Source organism: Camelina sativa, chromosome 11 (genome assembly GCF_030686135.1).
Source record: "Camelina sativa cultivar CO46 ecotype springtype chromosome 11, ASM3068613v1".
NCBI classification, from domain to species: Eukaryota; Viridiplantae; Streptophyta; class Magnoliopsida; order Brassicales; family Brassicaceae; genus Camelina; species Camelina sativa.
Window position 1 is genome coordinate 35,383,090 of NC_141890.1, and position 20,624 is coordinate 35,403,713.

Sequence of the window (20,624 nt, forward strand, 5' to 3'; positions counted from 1 at the left end):
ATTACTCCAAAGCATGGAGTTCTATAATGTCGTCGATGCATTGTAACATATTCTTTTGTTTTTATTTTATATCTAAACTATAATCATATTTTAGTAAGTTTATTAAGAAATGGAATCGAAAACTTAAAAATGTACTTAATATTTAAAAAAAATAGTAGTAAATTTGATAATAAATTTAGGATAATTATCTAACAAAGTGAACCAATGCATGGCAGTTTACAAGTCCAAAAAAAAAATTGACAGCCTTCCAAAGTCTTTGCTTTGATTCTTTAAAATTTGAACATTCCAATAAAAAAATGACAGAACTTTAAGACACCACTCCCATCAAACATAAATTTCCTTATAGTAAATGTACACAAAAGATATTTTAATAGTGATTTTTAGAAAAAGGAAAATTAGGTTTCAAAATGTTTTTAAACCTTTAGTATCGACTACATTATAAAGGGAGAATGAGGTTCATAATTTTCTAAACACCTAAACAAATCTTTTCTACTCTTATAACGTCTCATCTTTCATCTTCTTCCTTTAAAAAAAAAAACAAAAAATTCCAAAAAAAAAACATGGTAGCATACATAGAGGAATTGAATCCGACATGTAATCGGATAAGTGTTGTTGTCAAGTTACTCCGTCGCTGGACACCTCATCTCATATTTAGACAACCTAACTTTAAGTGTTTGATTGTGGTTGATGAGAAGGTATTTTATATATCTTTATTTTCATTAAAAACATTTAGATATTTTTTTGTTATGCATGTTTTCAATATACTTTTTGACAAAATCTTTCTCTAATGTGAAAAACTTTTACAACAGGGAAAAAGAATTGAAGCTAAAATCCCATTTCGGGATTACTTTGATCATTTCGTAGACGTGTTGGAAGAACGCCAATGGTTTCTTCTTTATAAGTTCAAAGTTATGGAAAATCAACAAACTTTCAGAAACTGTAACAATCCTTTCCAGATATTGATCACAAATCAAACTCGCATCAGTCCAATACCTCCCAGATGTCCAGGCAACTTTCTTCACCTAACAGATGCAGCAACGCTTGACAATGCTACAGTGGATGAGAGAAACTGTTGCGTTGGTAAATATCTGATACTTATAATTTTTTACAATTTTAATAAATTTAATATTAGGATCTTACTCATCATCTTTAGTTCTGATTTTAATTTTTTCCTTTTTATAATTTATCGTAGATTTTTGTGGGATGGTGGTACGAGTCGCACCACGTCGTACCATGTACTTTCTTGATCTTGAAGCTGGTTACAATAGTTATAAACAAGTTGTTCCGTTTATAGTGATTGACATCAAGTAAGTAAATTAAACTAAATAAATATTTACAAACATAATTTGATTTTATTATTAAGAAAATATTATTAAGAATCATATGTAGTGAAGGCAATCACTTTTTTGTGTGAAGTGGAGAACAGATTAATTGTGTTGCGGTAGGTGATACATGTTTGGAATTTGTTTATAAATGGGAACAAATTACTGCCTCTCCTTCATATAGTAGCGAACCAATCATGTGTCTGCATATGTTTTGGAGAAGCTCTGTCTTTGACGGTATAAATAAATCTTAGTTTCAGTTTTTTATAAAGCATATAAGGTAAAATAAAATGTATTAATCTTTAGGAGTTAATTCTTTAGGTAATAAATGCTTAATATCTCAATTAAGATGTTCTCATCTTATACTTAGAAACGAAGTCAGACCATTCATGACAGATCCCGCTCTGTAAGTTCATAATATTCCAATTTTTTTGCAGTTTTCCTTTACAATAGATATTTTTAAACATTTTTCCATTTTTCTGCAGTCTTGCTTTTCATGATACATCAGATGATGAAGATTATCACGGGTCAGAAGAAGAAAAAAGTGATTCAAATGAATTAGTGTAACAGCCAGATTGTTTGTTACAAAAATTTATCAAATCCTTAAGTTTCCTTTTGATTAGTATAAGTTGTTCAATAAGTTGTTGTAATTGTGAACCGTTAATTACGGCAATATTACGTAAGTTTCAATTTTAATAAAATTTCTTGATTTGAATTTCAATTAAATATATGTTTATATATGTATACTTACATTTTAAACAAACCTTTAAAGTCTTAACATATGAATTGTCATATATATATATATGTGTGAACCTTAAAAGATTTTGTAAATATTCTCCAGTAGTTATGACTTTATATATTGTCACATAATTTAGTGATTAACCTTTGACATATTTTTAGTATCCCTAATTAAGCGTTCTCTCATTAGTGCTACGAAGATACTTCTGAAAAAACAATCAATCCGTGTTTTTTCTTTTGCTTAGTCGTTGACGATGAAGAAGAGGAAAAATGATGAATTGAATCGTCTTGAAGTAAAAGAAGGTGACCCAAAAAATCGTAAAGTATCTAAGGAAAATCAAGTCCAAAGTCCAGTTACAGTTTCAAAGACACCTCAAACTGTAGTCAATATTAATTCTGTTTTTGGTAGAATTCTTAATGATATTACAAATCGGCCATCTTCTCACGGACTTTCTTCTCCAAGTACAAGTAACACACCTTCTGGTATTGTTCATCTGAATTTCTTATTTACATTTTTATTTATTCAATATATAAACTATATTTACTTCACAAACTAAATCCCATAATATTTTTTATTTTGTGATTTAGGTGTAGATTATAGTACACCATCTTCTACCTTTGCAAATGAAGGCATATGTAACAAAGAGAATCGCTCTAATATTTGTAATGGTAATTTTAAAAAATCTTAAAGTCATTTTTAAAATTAAAATTATTAGTCATCTTCTTATTACTAAGATCAGTACTTCAAAATACTCGAGCCAATTAATTTTCCTTTTCAGGAAGTAAGCCCAATTTTGAAAAATGGAAGTGTAAACAAACTTGCAAGACAAGGACTCACTCATCTACCACTCCCATAGTTGACTCTATAGCAAAAATGGGACGAAGAACATCAACTCCATCAGGTCTATTAATCTAATATATTTTTATTTTTATATTATATAGTAAACTAATTATTTCAAACCTTATAACTTATAGACAAACTGGTGCCAAATAACTATCAGAGTAATCATGCAAAGAATTACCGGTACAATCCAACACTTTCAGATGTTACTAATATACCGGAAAGGAATAACAGACACTCAGCTCAGAAAGAGATCAGTCCAGATAGCACTATAACTAGAGGTTATTCGTAATATGTGTAACCCATTATTTTAACTATCTGAAAGTTTTTGCAATTTTTATTAACTCGACATTTATACACAGATCGAGTGTCCACTCAAGCATCAAAAAACAAAAGTTTTAGAAGAAATGTTTCAAGTGTTTCAAAAATGACAAATTTAGACGAAGATGAAGACAATGAATATGAGCAGGTTGACTCAGATAGCGGTATAATTTCTTCATCCAATAATAAAAGTCTATTATCTATTGTTAGACATTTATTCATGAAAATAATCGATCCATGTTTTGCAGATATTGAAGAAGAATAGGATGATCAGGTGTTTTATTGTAGTAGTCAAGGAGAAGATGATTCATCATTATCTGAATATGCTGATGATGATGAACATGGTGTTGATCAAATTACACCACAATTTTCATCTGCTAATTATGCTAAACTACGTTACGATATGCTGACGATGTTTGAGTCAAATTTTAAAAAAGTTTTCGGAACCCCAACTATTACTACAAAGAAGACAGTTAATTTATGGGCAGGTATAAATTTATTGGTTATATTTTAATTTTATTTATCAACAAGAAAAACTTTGAAAGTTATGGATGATACATTAAATATTTGCAGGATATGCAGATGATGGTGATCCTGAATATAGTTGTCCTCATTGTGGTGCAATTTTTTGGTATGGAAAGAGGTTGCGGAGGACAGTAAGAACTAATAATCCAGTCTATATTGGATGTTGTATGCAAGGACAGATTGTTCTACCTATGCTAAAAAAGTCTCCAGAAATGTTATGGAATCTACTAACAAATGAAGATGATTTGTCATGTCACTTCCAGGAGAATAGTAGACCTTACAACATGGTTTTCTCTTTTACATCTTTGGGTGGCAAGGTAGATCGTTCTGTTAAAAAGGACGTGGTCCATCCATGTTTGCTTTGCAAGGTGAAAACTATCACTTGATGGGTTCTTTAAAACCAAAGGCCGGTGATTATGCAAAGTTTCAACAGCTTTATATTGTTGACACTGAAAATGAAGTCCAAAATAGAGTGAATGTTATGAGGTAATAAAACCAGAGATTTAGTTTTTTCCACTTGGACTATTATATATCTTAAAATTTACTGGTCCAAAAGTTACTAATGAGATATTTTTATAAAAATGCAGCAAAGAAGGTCGTGAACTCAAAGTCGATGGGAAGAAAAAATTCAGGCCAGACCTTGTGGAAAGCTTCATTAAATTGCTGGACGAAGTTAATCCTCATGTAAAAGCTTTTAGAATGGCTAGAGATAGGTTTGATATGGAGAAAGAAGAATCAAACTTTCATATGAGGATTATCTCAAGTCGCAAAACTGATGGTAGGGAATGCAACATTCCTATGGCCTCTGAAGTTGCTGCACTGATTCCAGGAGATATTGATGCGAATATGGATAAAAGAGATATCGTCCTTCAGAAAAGAAGTGGAAAATTACTAAGAATTCATGAATGCCATGTCGCATATCTAGCCTTACAGTATCCTTTGCTGTTTCCAAGAGGAGAAGATGGCTACAGACTTGGTATTAAGAAGACAAAGATAACAAGAGGAAGGAAATCAAAGAAACAGCCAAAGAAAAAAAATTAAAATAAAAAAACTCAGAAGGATGTAAGTATGAGGTAGTGGTTTGCGTATAGGCTTCAAGAAAGGAAATTTTAGAAGCACACCCTTCTAAGATCAAAGCGTTTACTACAACAGTTTATTGTTGATGCCTATACGATGATAGAAACAAATAGGCTAAGGTATTTTAAAAAAAACCAAAAGAAACTTCGAAGAACATACAAGGAAGATTTGAGGAAAGCAGCAGAAGCTGGAGACAACAATCTAAACAATCAAGGAGACTCTTTCATTCTACCCGCTTCTTTTACTGGAGGACCAAGGTATATGAGGCAGAGCTACCTTGATGCAATGGCTACATATAAGAAGTTTGGGTTTCCAGACCTCTTTATTACATTCACATGCAATCCTAAGTGGCCTGAAATTGTAAGATTTGTGAATGAGAGAAAGCTAAAGGCTGAAGATAGGCCAGACACCATTTGCAAAATATTCAAGATCAAGCTTGAGAATCTAATGGATGACATCACAAGAAAACATATTTTTGGGAAAACAGTTTCAGGTTTAAATTCTTTAACTTTTTCATTTTTAATTAAACAATTACACTTTCTTTTATAACATTACATATTAATATATAACATTTATATTATTGTGCAGCTATGTACACAGTAGAGTTTCAAAAAAGGGGTCTTCCGCATGCTCATATTATAATGTGGATGGATCCCAAATGTAAGTTCCTTACTGCAGACGAAATTGACAAGTTGATTTGTGCTGAAATTCCAGACAAGGAAACAGATCCAGAACTCTACAATATAATAACAGAATGTATGATTCATGGTCCATGTGGTGCTGCTTACCCATCATCTCCTTGCATGGAAGAAGGTAGCTGTTCAAAATTTTACCCAAAACAGAGTGTTAAAACCAGCAACATTGACAAGGAAGGTTACCCGGTTTATAGAAGAAGAAATGATGGGCGTTGTATCGAGAAGAGTGGTTTCAAATGTGATAACCGATATGTTGTCCCTTACAATCGGTTTTTGTTGCTTAAATATCATGCTCATATAAATGTGGAGTGGTGCAACCAAACAGGTTCAGTGAAGTACTTATTTAAGTATGTTCACAAAGGTAATGATCGAGTAGGTGTCATTGTTGAACCTCATAAAAAAAAGGAACTCAAGAAGATCAGATGAATCTTCAAAATGAGAATACGCCAGCATCAAAAGACGAAATACAAGATTACTTCGATGACAGGTAAATAAATTGTATTCCTTCGTTCAAATTTTGTTTATATAATTCATTCTAAATCAGCTTCTTTCCCTGTTTTGAAGATATGTATCTGCGTGTGAGGTTGTGTGGAGGATTTTAGCTTATCCAATACATTATAGGCAAACCGCTGTTGTCCCACTCACTTTCCATCAGGAAGGCAAACATCCTATTTATTTTCGGGAAGGTGAGTCTGCACATGATGTCATGGATCGTGACACTCTTGATGAATCTCAGTTTCTTGCTTTATTTGAACTTAATAAGCGTGATGAAGAAGCTAGAAACTTATTATACGAAGAAATACAAAGCAAGTTTATATGGGATGGGAAGGAGAAAGTTTTTTTCAGAAGAAAAACAAGAGCATTTGCTATGGGGAGAATTAACTACGTTCCTCCAATGATAGACGATGCATATCATTTGAGTGATCCTTCTCAATTCAGTCAGAGGTCCTACCAGTTTTGATCATATGAAAACAGTGAATGGTGTTATACACAAATCGTATCGTGAAGCATGTTACGCTCTTGGATTTTTAGATGATGACAAAGAATATATTGAAGGTATCAAAGAAGCACACTTCATGTGTTCTGCAAAGTTCGTTCGTAAAATGTTTGTCAGGATGCTTCTCTCCGTCGTGCTAAATGCTCCTCATATTGTGTGGGAATAAACTTGGACTATGTTATCTGAGGACATATTAAGGCGTAAAAGAGAAGAATTAAAACGACCAGGTTCATTACATTTTCTATCTTTTTAAGATACATTTTTTTAAAAAATGATGTTAGCTGTAGTATATAAATTAACAAATCTTATTTTATAGAGCTTACATTGAGTGATGAAGAAAGGAAAATATTTTGTCTACAAGAGATAAACAAACAGTTGAAAAGAAATGATTCTTCACTTAAGTCTTTTAAGACTCTGCACCAGCTACAGAATGAGAATATTCCTGTCTTAAACCAATTAATAGCTGATGAGCGGAGATTCATCAATCAAGCTGATTTTAAAAAGAATCATCTGGAGTGGTTAAATATGCTTACTGAAGAGCAGAAGAAGATATATGATGAGATCATAGACTCTGTTTTCAAAGATAAAGGTGGAGTATTTTTCTTATATAGTTTTGGTGGAACTGGTAAAACATTCATTTGGAAAGTTTTATCTGCATCTGTCAGGATCAGGGGCGAAATAGTGTTAAATACTGCATCTAGCGGGATAGCCTCTCTTTTGTTAGAAGGTGGCAGAACAGCTCATTCAAGGTTTGACGTTCCTCTTGAAGTTCATGATACTTCTATGTGCAGAATGTCAAGGTCTTCTGATTTAGGTGAATTAGTCCAAGAAGCCAAGTTGATAATTTGGGACGAAGCTCCAATGATGAGTAAATACTGCTTTGAGACTTTAGATAGAAGTTTGAAAGATATAATGCGCGATCCAGAAGATAAAACTTTTGGGGGAAATGTTATTTTTGGTGGTGATTTCCGTCAGATACTTCCTGTTATTGTTGGTGCTGGTCGAGAACAAATAGTTAACTCATCGCTGAACTCATCTTACCTTTGGAATCAGTGTAAAGTCTTAAGGCTAACAAGAAATATGAGGTTGCTGCAAAAGATTACTCCAAATGAAGCCAGGGAGATTGAAGAGTTCTCGAAATGGATTCTTGATGTTGGAGAAGGAAGACTTAATGAGCCAAATGATGGAGTTGTTGATATTGACATCCCAGAAGAATTGCTTATCATATAAGTAAACTCTCCAATTGAATCGATCATTAATGCAGTGTATGGTAATTTGTTACATACTCCCAAGGATTCCAGTTATTTTCAAAGCAAAGCTATTTTGTGTCCTACAAATGATGATGTCAACACTATAAACGACCACATGATTTCCATTTTAGAAGGTTAGTAAGAGTTTACTCAAAATATTCTCTATTTACTATATAATATATGACGTTTCTGGATTTTGTCTATTACAATTAATCATAGTTTTGTTTCAATCGTTGATTTTTTAACAGGTGAGGAAAGGGTTTACTTAAGCTCAGATAGTATTGATCATGCAGATAAAAGGAATAAAGACAATCCTGCTTATAATCCGGATTTCCTAAAACCCAGTTAGGATTCCAGGAGTGTCAAACCATGCTCTTCGTTTGAAAATCGGTTGTCCAGTAATGTTGTTACGAAATATTGATGCTCATGGAGGTCTAATGAATGGAACAAGACTACAAATTACACAAATGGCTGATCATGTTATACAAGCAAGAATCATCACGGGTACGAGAGTTGGTAAAATTGTTCTTTTACCAAGGATGGTATTAATACCATCAGATACCCGTTTGCCTTTCAAAATGAGACGTAGACAATTTCCGATAAACGTTGCTTTTGCAATGACTATCAACAAAAGTCACGGTCAGTCTCTCTCAACTATACTTGCCTAGACCGGTTTCACTCATGGTCAGCTATATGTAGCCATGTCCCGTGTAAGCAGTAAATCAGGATTGAAAATTCTCATTACTGACCCAAAAGGAAAATCTGAAAAAAAAACAAGGAATGTCGTCTTCAAAGAGGTTTTCCAAAATATTTGATCCACAAAATTGCATAACTTCGTAAGACTTTGTTTTTACTCTGTTTCCATTCTTTTAAATAAAATAGTTTTGTTCTTCGTTTAAATTATTTGATCATATTTTATTTTTTTTTGGTTTTGCAGGTTTTCTTATTTAATTTCACCTATCAAATAAATTTCTAAATTCCTACTTTTGTTTATGTACTCCACAAATTACTTTTTTCATGCTTATAGACATATTTAGTTTCGTTTATTTAATTTTATTCACATATTTTTATCTTTCATATTCTACTACTATATTTTAGGAATTATTTAACAATGTATAAATTATATATGATATCAGAGAACTTCAATAAATAGGCACATTCATTATATTCGTTATAAATTTGGTTTAATCTAATTGTCCAAACTTTAAAATTTACAATTTTTAAAAAATAATTACAAATTTTTAATAACATAAATTTAAGATTACAGACACTACAGGAGAATACAATACCAAGGTTATTAGATACCCGGGAGGAGAGGAGATACCCGGGAGGAGAAGATAGAGGCCAGAGTTAATTATATAAGAATGGAAAGGGGTCTATGTCAATGTCAATATCATGATAACTAAAATCAAATGTCAAAAAGAAGTAAACACTAATCTGATGACTTGTTGAAAACTGCAAATTAATCTGAAATTTACTAAAACTTTGTATTAGTAATTTCAAGTTATAATAAACATTTTGGTCCGTGCTATAGCACGGGTTACTACCTAGTTATTGCGTATACAAAAAAACTGTTTGTATATATAATAAACAGAAAGTGAAAAGGAAAAAAAACTAATTATGCAATTCTTGAAAGCTTCAAATTTATCTCCAAAGGACACGGACAAATTGTTGCAAGAAACCAGCTCCCAAAATCACGTATTTAAAGGATAGACATGAAAAAAAAAAGAATATCTCTAAGCAAAAGGAAAAAAATGGGAGTACTCGAAAACCTATGGGACGACGTTGTGGCTGGTCCTCGACCTGAAGCCGGTGGCCGTGGCCATCTCCGGCGAATCTCCACCGGCTTAACTAGCTTGAACAATACCACAGGTGAACCAAAATATTTAAGTAACATTAACATCTTGTCATCTTCTCATCAGGCCGGAACTAGTAGAAAAAGATGAATATATTAGGATACTGAAACCTAAAGGGATAACTTTCTTTCACTAATTTCTTCTTGAAAATACGTTGATGAGATAAATTAATAAAAATCTATTTTATGTTCTTCTAATTATACAACCCTTTAAATCTATATTGTTCTCTAAACGGAATGCTACATGTGTGGGTGTTTAGAAGGAATGTCGGTGGCTGGATCGGTATCTCTACCGGCGAGTCCATCTACTCCGGTGACACCAGGATCTGGTCGGAAAGTGGATGTGTGGAGGAGTGTGTTTCATCCGGCAAGTAATGTGACCACAAGGGAGATTGGTGCTAATGTCTTTGACAAACCCTCTCATCCTAATTCTCCCACAGTTTATGACTGGTATATGATTATATAAACTTTATATACTTGGATCTCAGAGATTTAAAATTCATATTAACTTTGTAGAGATACATTATTATTATTATGTGAATTTCAAAGTTGGTTTTAAGGGTTTACAAAAATTATAGTTTTATAGTTGTTGCTTGCTGCATGACAGGATGTACAGCGACGAGACCAGAAGCAAGCACCGTTGAAGCGTACCGTTATGGCGTTATCAACGAACCGTCAAATTAATAAATCAAGAGTTCATAAAAATGAAGTCGTCAGTTTTGAAAATTCAAGATGATTAATAAACCAATGGAGTATGCCGTATAATGAATAATTTAAATAAATTTAAGGCACTTGAGTTTCTCAGTTGCTTTTTATCTCTTTTTTATTTCTCAACATAAAAAGTCTACTAATCAAAACGCAAAATGTCAACGTAATTAAGAGTTGAGTAGCAATGTAGCATACAAAAAGAAAATATGCAAATATCTACTTAGAGCAAAAACAATAACCAAATGTGAAAGGCGAGGTCGCTGACACCAATTTACGCAATGGAGTATCCCCAAAACCCATATTTCTTTTGGCATCAAAAAGTTAAAAAATTTACTCATTCCATGATAAAAACAATGTGTGTTCGACCCACCAGCTTTTCAACCTTTAGTTGACATTTCTAGAATCCTAAACTGCTAGACATAACTAAATTGTCTAAATATCTATGACTATAAGAGTAGTTAGGTGACATGACAATAATTAATGTCACAAGCAATTAATAGATTGTGATATTTTTAAACATATTTGGATAATTTTACCTTTAGTTTAGTTGTCTCAACTCTCAATTAAGAAAGCCTTTTTTTTTGTCATGTGTTCTTTTTTTATGTAGAAATCTAAAATTTAAGATAGAGTTTAGAATTTAGGGTTTGGAATAATGGGTTAGTTTTTTGTTAGAGCATTATATATATGACTAATGAAAATTACACAGTCACAACTTACAAACATATGATAAAATTTCACTATTGAGGTAAAAGTTTAATAAATAATCAAATAATCACTATTTTGCTATAAAAGTTTAATAAATGATAAAATTAGAACTAAAAAAAATAATGTTGTTTTATCTTCATTTACTAAAAGGGTAATACTTTGTTTTTGTCTTGTTAAATTAAAATATCACCATATCTGGTCATCTATTGAATTGACTTTACAATGCAACTAATTTTATATATTTAATATTACTATATAAATACTGAAACCAATTAATTTGGATCAAGAAAAATTAAATAAAAAAGAAAAGTATTTTAACTCATTTTTTCATAGAAGAAGATTTAAACTTAACTTATCCAAAAATAATTATATATATGAAAGTTGGCTAACTCTCTCTATATAAGTGTCATATCATCATTCCAACATCTACCACATGTCCATAATTAATATTAATTTTGAAACATATAGTCTTTTTTTGTCTTTCATTCTAAAGGTTAATGATTCATTCATCATTGTCAATATTTAATTGTAAAAATCATCATTAACAAAAATTGAACTTTTTCATCTTATATAGAGATGTTGTGAGGAAGGAGAAAGATTGGGCCCTAAAGGAGAAAATCACACACGATTGATGCAGATATTCAAAAAAATCAAATAAAATCAACATTGCTCAGTAAGCTAATTTTGTGGTAAATTACTTTGTTTATGAGTAATAAGCTAATTTTGTGGCAAATTACTTTGTTCATGAGCTTTGTTTTATTAAAAGTTTCTGTCTCTAGAAGATCTAATAAAACTTCTCTCTTTTCAGCGAAACAAGGTTATAAACGAATTTTATGATATGTATTTTGTGTGAGTGATATTGCGGAAAAAATTGCTAACTAGAAAAATATTTCAATATAAAAAGTAGTTGTTTATATGTTAATTTCAATTGCATTAGTGAATAATAAGAAAACTAGAAATTACAGTGATTAAATCATCAAAACATTGACATTTAAAATCATAAAAGAACAAAAATAGAAGAAAAGAAATCCTCATAGTAATAATAATAAGTGATAGAGAAGAGAATCTCTCTCTCTCCGTTGACGTAGGCGCCTGTGTTAGCTGTGTTTTGCATATGTATAAATTAATGTATGTATACATTGTTTAGATACACATCTCTCTCTCTTTACACATCTCTCTCTCTCTCTCAATGCAGTGTTTCTTTGGTCAAATGATACCAATCTGAAAGCAAAGAAAAATAAATAATCCAATTTGCTTTTTATATTTTCTTGCGTACACCTCTCTCTCTTCCCCATAAAAGTCATCACTTGCTCTTGAATTGTCTCTCCCCCAAAAAGGTCACAAAAGTCATCACTTGCTCTTGATTTGAGTTCCCCCTTTCATGGGTTTTGCTTTCATTTCTGTCTGTTAAAGTCTTTGCAAATTTGGAGTTTTTTTTTACATCAAGTTCGTTGTTTTCTTTGCTGGGCAATTGAAAGGTGTTGTCTTTGTTTGCTATATGAAGAAGGAACTAGGGTTCTTCTACAGTGTATGAATTTGGATTCTTGAGCTTGTGGCTTCTGCGTAATCGGGTTCAATCTTCTCTCTTGATTGAGTTTGAATTTGACATCAAAGTTTTGTTTTTTTTTTTTTTTGCTTTGTGTGTTCAGGGATGGTGAAATTGAGTCTCGTTGAGCCGTTGAAGTTGTTGTCTTTGTTATGGATGATGAATTAGGGATTTAGATTCTGAGCTGTTCTTGTTGTTTGTTGTTTGTTGTTGATACCTTTTCTCCATCATGGGTTGCATAATCTCTAAGAAGAAGTCTCCAAAGAAGAATCCACCATGGAAAGAGCCATTAGAGAAGCGTTCTTCCAGGATCACTTCATCTAGGATTGATGATTCTAGCCAGACTAAAGAGGAGCAAGATCGGTTGAATAAAGTTAGGTTGATTGAATCTGAGAAGTTTAGTTCAAGTAGGTTTTCTGAGAAACAGCATCTGGAGATTTCTGAGATTGGTGATACTGATGAAGATGAAGATGATGATCATCATCCTCCTACTGAGGAATTGAAGAGAGAGCCTAGTGTTGTGATTCGTCCCTGTGTTGAAACTGTTTCAAAAGAGGCTGAATTGGCTGCAGGATGGCCAGCTTGGTTAGTCTCTGTGGCTGGTGAGGCACTTGTGAATTGGACTCCACGACGTGCAAGTACCTTTGAGAAACTGGAGAAAGTAAGTTGTTGTTTCTTTTTTTTGCCTTTTCGATCTGTTCTGTTTTGATAAAATGAACTTGTTTCATGAATGTCTTGCTTCAATGCTTCTTGTGTGAACGCAGATTGGACAAGGTACATATAGCAGTGTATACAAGGCTCGTGATCTTCTTAATAACAAGATTGTTGCGCTTAAAAGAGTTCGGTTTGATCTTAGCGATTTAGAGAGTGTTAAGTTTATGGCGAGAGAGATCATTGTTATGCGAAGGCTTGATCATCCTAATGTACTTAAGTTAGAAGGCTTGATCACTGCCTCTGTTTCATCTTCGCTTTACTTAGTTTTCGAGTATATGGATCATGATCTCGTCGGACTTGCTTCCATACCCGGTATCAAGTTTTCAGAGCCTCAGGTTTACTACCCCTTTACTATGCTTTGCGTACTCTTTTTCTCAGTATATCAATCAACATGTGTAGACGTCAATCAAACTTGTTCTTCTGCTGCCTAGGTTAAATGTTATATGCAACAACTTCTAAGCGGGCTTCATCATTGTCACAGTCGTGGTGTTCTGCATCGTGATATCAAGGGCTCAAATCTACTGATTGACAGTAATGGAGTCTTGAAGATTGCAGATTTCGGGTTAGCAACGTTTTTTGACCCACAAAACTGCGTTCCATTGACAAGCCGTGTTGTGACTCTTTGGTATCGACCCCCAGAGCTTCTGCTTGGAGCTTGTCATTATGGTGTTGGGGTTGATTTGTGGAGCACAGGCTGTATCTTAGGTGAATTATATTCCGGGAAACCGATCCTGGCAGGGAAAACAGAGGTACATACACTCTTTAAAACATCTAGAACTCACCTTCTAGTAAGCTTGAACTCGACTTATGATTTAATCTTTTCTAGGTAGAGCAACTGCATAAAATCTTCAAACTATGTGGTTCACCAACAGAAGATTACTGGAGGAAACTGAAGCTACCACCTTCAGCTGCGTTTAGACCCGCACTTCCATATGGAAGACGTGTAGCAGAGATGTTTAAGGACTTGCCTATAAATGTTCTTTCGCTTTTGGATGCTTTGCTTTCCATAGATCCTGATAAGAGAGGCTCTGCAGCTAGAGCTCTTGAGAGTGAGGTGCGTGTGTTAATTTATGGTTGATGTTATTTTGATTTTGTGATCAATGATCATTCATGCATTTTAAGTTTTTGTGGAGCAGTACTTCAGAACAGAGCCCTTTGCTTGTGATCCATCTTTTCTACCAAAATATCCACCAAGCAAAGAGATTGATGCTAAACTCCGGGATGAAGCGAAAAGGCAAAGACCCACACAGGAGAAGCATGAAAGACAAGACTCTCAGACAAGACGATCACACGAAAGAAAACTTATCCCACCGGTAAAAGCTAATAATCCATCACTTTCAGCAGCTGTGGAGGTAACAGAAATGCTCGATCTGCTATGGTTCGGTGTTGCCTCTGATCCATCAGAATCTTTAACTTAACAAAAACTTGTTGGCCAATACAGAATCCATATCTAAGAAGCTGTGTACCGGGTAACTCGCAAAGACAAATGCAGATTACAAATGACATGGCTTCCAACAATCAAACGAGTGGAAGAATTGCTCACTCGGGTCCGATGATGAAAACTCGGAATCTCAGTCGGTTAACCAAGGACCATGCAGGCCCTAGAATACCGTCATACAGAGGTAACTCAGTAGGACAAGGCGGTTATGCTGGCTCAGATAAACAAATCATGGATCAGGAGAGGAAGGAAATGAGAGCTTTCAACAGAGCTGACACCATGGATAATAGTAAGAGGCAAACCAAAATCCCAAATGACCCTTCTTGGGTAAGTGATCTCACGAGATTCTTTTTTTTTTCTCATTCCACAGTCTTTTGTCTTTCATTTACATTGTCCTTTATATCTGTCTTTATTCAGTATGATTCTGGGGATAACAAGATGTACATGTCCGGTCCATTACTGGCTCAGCCAAGTAAAGTGGATCAGATGCTGGAAGAACACGACCGGCAACTCCAGGAATTCACCAGACAGAAAGCAAAACAGTCGAGAAACTAAATCATGTGTGTCTGCTTATATATTGCTGGGAATCATAAACAGAGGAACCATTCAAGTCTTGTTGTATCGTATCAAGAAGAGTCATTATCTGGTTCGTGAATTTTTGGGAAAAATTGTTTGTAATATAGAGATTAAAAGATTGTTTGGCTTATAAAAAAAAAGAAGCTCAGCTCTGTGATTATAGATTATTGTGTATTATAACATTTATACAGACTCAACAATGAGTTTGGTCTTTGTGTACATAAATGTATGTACACTTCTTCATATATTACAGAGATGTGTATATTACATAGTCATACACTCCTTTTTTTGATATGCAGTTCTTGCCTATGATTTTATTACAAAACTTTTCATTACTCAGATTCAATATGTTTTAAGGGTAAAAAAACATCTTCAAGTTATTAAAACAGGTTGATAAAAAGATTTGGAAGATAACATCATATGGAGAATCAGATTAACTAATCTTTCTCACACACAGTAAAACTGTGTCAGAAGGTGTCCTAAGATATTTACTGATTATTATCATCATATTTCTCCAAGATGTTATCTTTCACGGATTTGATTACTCTAATAAAGAAAAAACTGAATTTGAAGTAGTAACCAAAAATCCAAAAATCAAATGATATGAAAACTGTTTTTGTATTAAAAAGGATGAAGAATCAGAAAGAACGTAGCGAGTTGAAACTTTTTATCGATCAATTGAATCTATAAGAATCATCACACATAAATCGACAACTTTCATCATATTCTCCAGCCCAAATTAATTTTTTAAAAACAGTAGTGAAACTGAACAAGGCGGAAGAAGAACATTGAAACTAGAAGAAGAAGAAGAAGAAGAAGAAGAATGATTATAGAAGTGGCGGAAGATGAGATATTTATAAGAGATTGAGAAGAAACCCTAAAAGTGATCAGTTTGACTAAAAAAAAAAGACACAAATTCTTAAATTCTGTTTGGACACAAGTACAATTACAGTTCGGACTGATTTGGTTACAAAAAGTAAAAAGTAATCAGTCAACAAAAAAACGACTCTTTAGTTGGGCCTCATTGCTTAAACAACGTTGCGGCCCATTAATGGAACAACGTTTATATTCTGAATAAAGAGTAAGGTTATCAAACAGCCGTCTTAGCTCAGTGGTAGAGCGCGTGGCTTTTAACCACGTGGCCGTGGGTTCGATCCCCACAGACGGCGTAGCTCATTAATTCTTTTTAAATAGTACTACACAATTTCCTTTTTTAATCATTCCACAACAAATGGGCTATGGCAAGTGGGTTTAGTTAAAAGTTTATTATAAGCGGTTAAATTATCCTTTGACGCCCCCACTATTATCGGTCAAATTAAAATTTAACCCATCATATTTTATTTCGATCACTTAGCACCCTAATTGTTCCCAAAAAAATATATGTAAGATTATTAAAAGAAAGTGTAAATTGGAAAATCATTACTATTTGATTTTTGCAAATAAACAGAAACTATTTAATCAGAGTAAAAAAAAAAAATACAAAATCTTTCAGTCCATATGATATATATATTCCAAAAAGAAATAAAAAGGACATTTGTTTGGTGTGTTGAGTTTTAAAATCCGATTAAATAAGATAATTAGGATAATTTGGGGAAAAAATTAACATAATTAAGAAAAATAAAAAAGGGGCTAAAAATTCTCACTTTTTGCTTCGTTCTATATCGGCACCGAACCATAAACCAAACGAAAGCAAAAGAAGAAGAAGAAGAAGAAGAAGAAGAAGAAGAAGAAGAGAGGAGAGAGAGATACGTAGTGAGAGAGAAAGGTTGAACCTTTTTTGGCGTTTCTGTTGAAGAAGATCTTCACTGTGTGTGTGCGTCCCTTTACAATGCCTGTGAGTAATAATAGCTTCCCGTCCTCTGAGATTCCCGATGAGGGAGACCAACGAAGCGACCGATTTAACCCGGAAGCGAAACAGAAGAGAAGAAGGGTGATGTGAATAAAGACGAAGAAGAAGTGAAACGCCACGAAGCAGAGGAGGAAGAAGTGAAACCCAACGAAGAAGATAAGGAAGATGATGATGGTGATGACGACGATGCTGAGAAGGAAGAGGTAGAAGAAGAAGAGGTAGAAGAAGAGGAAGAAGACGAGGAAGAGGAAGAAGAAGACGAAGAAGGTAAAGGATGCGTACCTTTTTCTGGTTGTGTCTACTCTCGTGGAAACGTAAATCACGCTTAAACGTGGGAGTGTGTGTGTGTGTGCTCACGATTTTGGTTTCTCTTGTTTGTTTCAGATTCTAAGGAAACAAGTCCATCTTCTATTCCAGGAGGAGACCAATCAGGGTATGATTTTTTTACATTTCTCTGTCTTTCTTCTCTTCTCCACTCTCTTGTCCAGATGTGTGTTTTTGCTTTGATGGGTTCGTTTCTCCATTTCAGTTTCTTGGTTTTACCAAACAGTTCTATTCAATTACATGTTAAAAACTCATCTGCTTGATTTACCAATCTGATGATTCTTCGTTCTTAGCACTTGCATGTTGTGGTTCCTGTCGTATTTGCAGCTCTTGTGGTTATATAAATGTAAAGTTTCTAGCTTTGGTTTATTATAGTGACCATTGTAAAGGTTGATCTTAAGAATGATTCAACTTAACCTCTTTTAGTGTATAGCAATCTCGAAGATCCTGCTATAGTTCTCTAATAAAGAAGCTGTGATGGATCTTTCTTGTTTAACTGAGTCTGGAATTTCATTTTATGCAGATATATGGAAATCGATCTCGGAGAAATCCGTAAAGACGTGCAGTGTCCAATATGCCTAGGTACTTAATAATTTTTGTCCTGTATATTTCCAATTCAATCTTACAGCATCCATGCCTAGTTGGGAACGAAACTTAGAGCCGTTACTTTCTTTAGTCGGCATGAAATTCTTGCGGCTTTTTGATATCGTATTCTTGTAGATAACTTGCAGAGAATATGCTTAAACTTGTCTCATTTGAGGGAAACTTCTTTGCCTAGCTTTCTCATTATTTTACTGCTGCAAGTCCTTCACAAAATGAAGAAGTTCCATTAATACAGTATGCTACATTTGGCTGATATTGCTATCCTGTCTCCAGGAATCATAAGGAAGACAAGGACTGTGATGGAATGCCTTCACCGATTCTGTCAGGAATGTATTGATAAGTCAATGAGATTGGGGTATGGCTTCTCAGTTTTATGCCACTTTACAGTTACATGTTCATCATTCTTTCGGGAGCTATAAGTATTGGCTTTCTAAAGCTTTGTTCTGAGTTTCTCTATTAACTGAAATTGCTATTGCAGGAACAATGAATGTCCTGCTTGCAGGAAACATTGTGCAAGCCGGCGTTCTCTAAGAGACGACCCAAAATTTGATTCTCTTATTGCAGCTTTATTCACAAATATTGATAGTTATGAGGAAGCGGTAAAGCATCAACATATTTTTTTTTCTCTTTGTTTATTTTTGAGAGATTGTTGCTGTTAAACGCTTTCTTTTTGTTTGTTTTGTTTCAGGAACTGGCTTTTCACGAAGATGAAAAGGCTCGTAATAAGCAGGTCTGATGCCCGGAGGCAATATATGTCATGGATATTGTTGTTATATTACCTTTTTCGACTGTTGCTAAAGCTATGTTCTTAAAATTTGTTTTTCTCTACCTTATTATGGCTTTTGTGTAGATTCAAGCATCTATAGCTCAAATATCGCAACGACAGTCAGAGGCTCTTGTGAAAAGACGATCTTTAGGTAAAGAGGCAGCAGTCTTAATGAGATCACCGCGTATTGCTAGTGGCTCCAGAAGGAGAAGGAACTGCAGAAACATGGAACAACAAAACGCGTCAGAAGCCCATGATGATGATAATAATGATGATATTAACAACAACGGAGGAGGCAAAGATTCGTCTTCAGATGAGCGTGGTACAGAAGTCCGACAGAAGAAACGTAGAAAACGGTCTACAAGTCGTTCAACACAGCATCCTTCTTCTTCAGGTGCAAACAATAACAATGGTAACTGCGCAGATAATGACACAGAAGTTTATAGAGATAGTAAAGGAATATCACCCGGGCTTGTGTGGAATCCAGAGATATTGGCTTGGGGAAGAGGTGGTACAAGGAGTAACACAAGGCATGGGAATAATATATCAGGAGGCAGTAGTAAGATTGCGAGGAATGCTCGTGTGAACAAACTTGTTGAATATCTACGTAGCAGCATAGATGGACCCAGTGTTGAGGTACCAAAGAAACGAAGCGATGATTCTCTTGTTCTTGATGACCTGTGTTTCAGATTGCTGTTTTCTTGGATTTTGATTGAACTCAATCTCTCTTTCTCTGCAGGTGGATATCCATCTCAAGCTTGTCTCGCTGGATTCAAACTGTATACCAGACTTACCGCAGCCATATCTCTGTTGTAAGCCCGCGTTGCTTGTAAAACAGCTCCGTGAAGTGAGTACTCATCTCTCTCTCTCTTAACATCATACTTGTCACAGTAGAAAGTGATTATTTTTACATATATAGAAGGTTTGTTACATATATAGATGTGAAAGTTCTTCAATATGATATATTTGTGAACTTTCAATGGTGAACAGTTCGTAGCACTTAAGATGAATTTGAAGACTGAAGAGGTTGAATTGTTGTTAATAACAAGAAGAGGAGCAGGAGACGATGCGACAATAGAGAATCTTCCTGTAGTGACTTCAGCTTCAGCAGCAGCATCCAAAGATGAGATGCAAAGTCTTGAAGACAATGAAACATTGTCAAGGCTCAAAGTCGATTTCATTTCAAGCCATGAACAACATTTGGTAGCGTCAATAATTAATAATTTGTTTTTATATATCTTTTCATTCTAATCTAAGTATGATTCAACTCTCTGAGACGTTTTCCTTATTTTGGATTGTGCCTTAGATCATATCTTACCGGAAGAAGCAAACCGAGTGAAGAAACTTGGAGCCTAAGGACGTGCTGCGAACAATGTATTATATATAAACAGATGGATCAGGGCATGTTTGCCCGTTTGCTAGATTATATATGTCGGTTGGTTTTTAGTTTTAGGAAGTTTTTCATTTGTGACAGACTTTTTTTTTTTGTTTGCGTGTTCATTGTAGACATTTGCTTAGTATTCCCGGAGCAAGTATTATAAGGCAAACCTTTTTTTTTTACTATATATATCAGCCAAGTTTCAGAACACAGGAAAAATTTTACTACTGCCTCATTTTATAATGGAGAAGAAGCGCAGTTGGTGATTTTGGTCTTGTCGTCTCCTTGTTCGACCTGTGTTTAATTGACATGGAGTTTTGTTTTTTTACTCAGTTTAGGTTATAAAAAAAAAACAAGAGAAGAAATCAACTCCTGATTTGGATCAGAACTTACTTT

The 20,624-nt window shown here is 34.1% G+C and overlaps 3 protein-coding genes and 3 non-coding genes across 8 annotated transcripts; 4 read left to right on the plus strand and 2 right to left on the minus strand.

The window, feature by feature from the left end:
- The first annotated feature begins 9,483 nt into the window (after nucleotides 1–9,483).
- On the plus strand, nucleotides 9,484–10,440 carry LOC104725010 (dormancy-associated protein homolog 2). The gene is made up of 3 exons (XM_010443601.3): nucleotides 9,484–9,638; nucleotides 9,882–10,071; nucleotides 10,229–10,440. The coding sequence occupies exons 1-3, from the start codon at nucleotides 9,521–9,523 to the stop codon at nucleotides 10,263–10,265; spliced, it is 345 nt and encodes a 114-aa protein (XP_010441903.1). The 5' UTR covers nucleotides 9,484–9,520; the 3' UTR covers nucleotides 10,266–10,440.
- Nucleotides 10,441–11,634: 1,194 nt separating this feature from the next.
- Nucleotides 11,635–15,602, plus strand: LOC104725011 (putative serine/threonine-protein kinase At1g54610). 3 transcript variants are annotated; one of them, XM_087473447.1, is made up of 8 exons: nucleotides 12,163–12,371; nucleotides 12,684–13,241; nucleotides 13,345–13,629; nucleotides 13,726–14,043; nucleotides 14,121–14,348; nucleotides 14,431–14,646; nucleotides 14,736–15,059; nucleotides 15,150–15,602. In XM_087473447.1, exons 2-8 carry the CDS (start codon nucleotides 12,810–12,812, stop codon nucleotides 15,285–15,287), a joined length of 1,941 nt encoding a protein of 646 aa, XP_087329573.1. In that variant the 5' UTR covers nucleotides 12,163–12,371; nucleotides 12,684–12,809; the 3' UTR covers nucleotides 15,288–15,602. The 3 variants fall into 3 exon arrangements, with proteins under 3 accessions (XP_019087728.1, XP_087329573.1, XP_087329572.1); XM_087473446.1 differs by having other exon boundaries at nucleotides 12,181–12,562; XM_019232183.2 differs by having other exon boundaries at nucleotides 11,635–13,241.
- A 127-nt stretch (nucleotides 15,603–15,729) lies between these two features.
- Nucleotides 15,730–15,825, minus strand: LOC147934847 (small nucleolar RNA snoR31/Z110/Z27). The gene has a single exon (XR_015573506.1). It is a non-coding gene; the product is annotated as a small nucleolar RNA snoR31/Z110/Z27 (small nucleolar RNA).
- A 114-nt stretch (nucleotides 15,826–15,939) lies between these two features.
- LOC147934848 (small nucleolar RNA R32/R81/Z41) lies at nucleotides 15,940–16,040 on the minus strand. The gene has a single exon (XR_015573519.1). It is a non-coding gene; the product is annotated as a small nucleolar RNA R32/R81/Z41 (small nucleolar RNA).
- A 365-nt stretch (nucleotides 16,041–16,405) lies between these two features.
- Nucleotides 16,406–16,477, plus strand: TRNAK-UUU (transfer RNA lysine (anticodon UUU)). Its single transcript has one exon. It is a non-coding gene; the product is annotated as a tRNA-Lys (tRNA).
- Nucleotides 16,478–16,896: 419 nt separating this feature from the next.
- Nucleotides 16,897–20,438, plus strand: LOC104725012 (putative E3 ubiquitin-protein ligase RING1a). Its single transcript, XM_010443605.3, has 10 exons — nucleotides 16,897–17,424; nucleotides 17,542–17,590; nucleotides 18,005–18,063; nucleotides 18,358–18,439; nucleotides 18,563–18,683; nucleotides 18,773–18,814; nucleotides 18,935–19,486; nucleotides 19,590–19,697; nucleotides 19,841–20,053; nucleotides 20,157–20,438. The coding sequence occupies exons 3-10, from the start codon at nucleotides 18,009–18,011 to the stop codon at nucleotides 20,187–20,189; spliced, it is 1,206 nt and encodes a 401-aa protein (XP_010441907.2). The 5' UTR covers nucleotides 16,897–17,424; nucleotides 17,542–17,590; nucleotides 18,005–18,008; the 3' UTR covers nucleotides 20,190–20,438.
- The last annotated feature ends 186 nt before the right edge of the window (nucleotides 20,439–20,624 follow it).

Coding starts and splice junctions, on each gene's coding strand:
- LOC104725012 (XM_010443605.3), top strand. CDS start 18,009: ATGGAAATCGATCTCGGAGAAATCCGTAAAGACGTGCAGTGTCCAATA. Junction 18,440..18,562: donor GATAAGTCAATGAGATTGGG/GTATGGCTTCTC, acceptor TTGCTATTGCAG/GAACAATGAATGTCCTGCTT. Junction 18,684..18,772: donor TTGATAGTTATGAGGAAGCG/GTAAAGCATCAA, acceptor GTTTTGTTTCAG/GAACTGGCTTTTCACGAAGA.
- LOC104725011 (XM_019232183.2), top strand. CDS start 12,810: ATGGGTTGCATAATCTCTAAGAAGAAGTCTCCAAAGAAGAATCCACCA. Junction 13,242..13,344: donor CCTTTGAGAAACTGGAGAAA/GTAAGTTGTTGT, acceptor GTGTGAACGCAG/ATTGGACAAGGTACATATAG. Junction 14,044..14,120: donor TCCTGGCAGGGAAAACAGAG/GTACATACACTC, acceptor AATCTTTTCTAG/GTAGAGCAACTGCATAAAAT.
- LOC104725010 (XM_010443601.3), top strand. CDS start 9,521: ATGGGAGTACTCGAAAACCTATGGGACGACGTTGTGGCTGGTCCTCGA. Junction 9,639..9,881: donor TAGCTTGAACAATACCACAG/GTGAACCAAAAT, acceptor GTGGGTGTTTAG/AAGGAATGTCGGTGGCTGGA. Junction 10,072..10,228: donor TCTCCCACAGTTTATGACTG/GTATATGATTAT, acceptor GCTGCATGACAG/GATGTACAGCGACGAGACCA.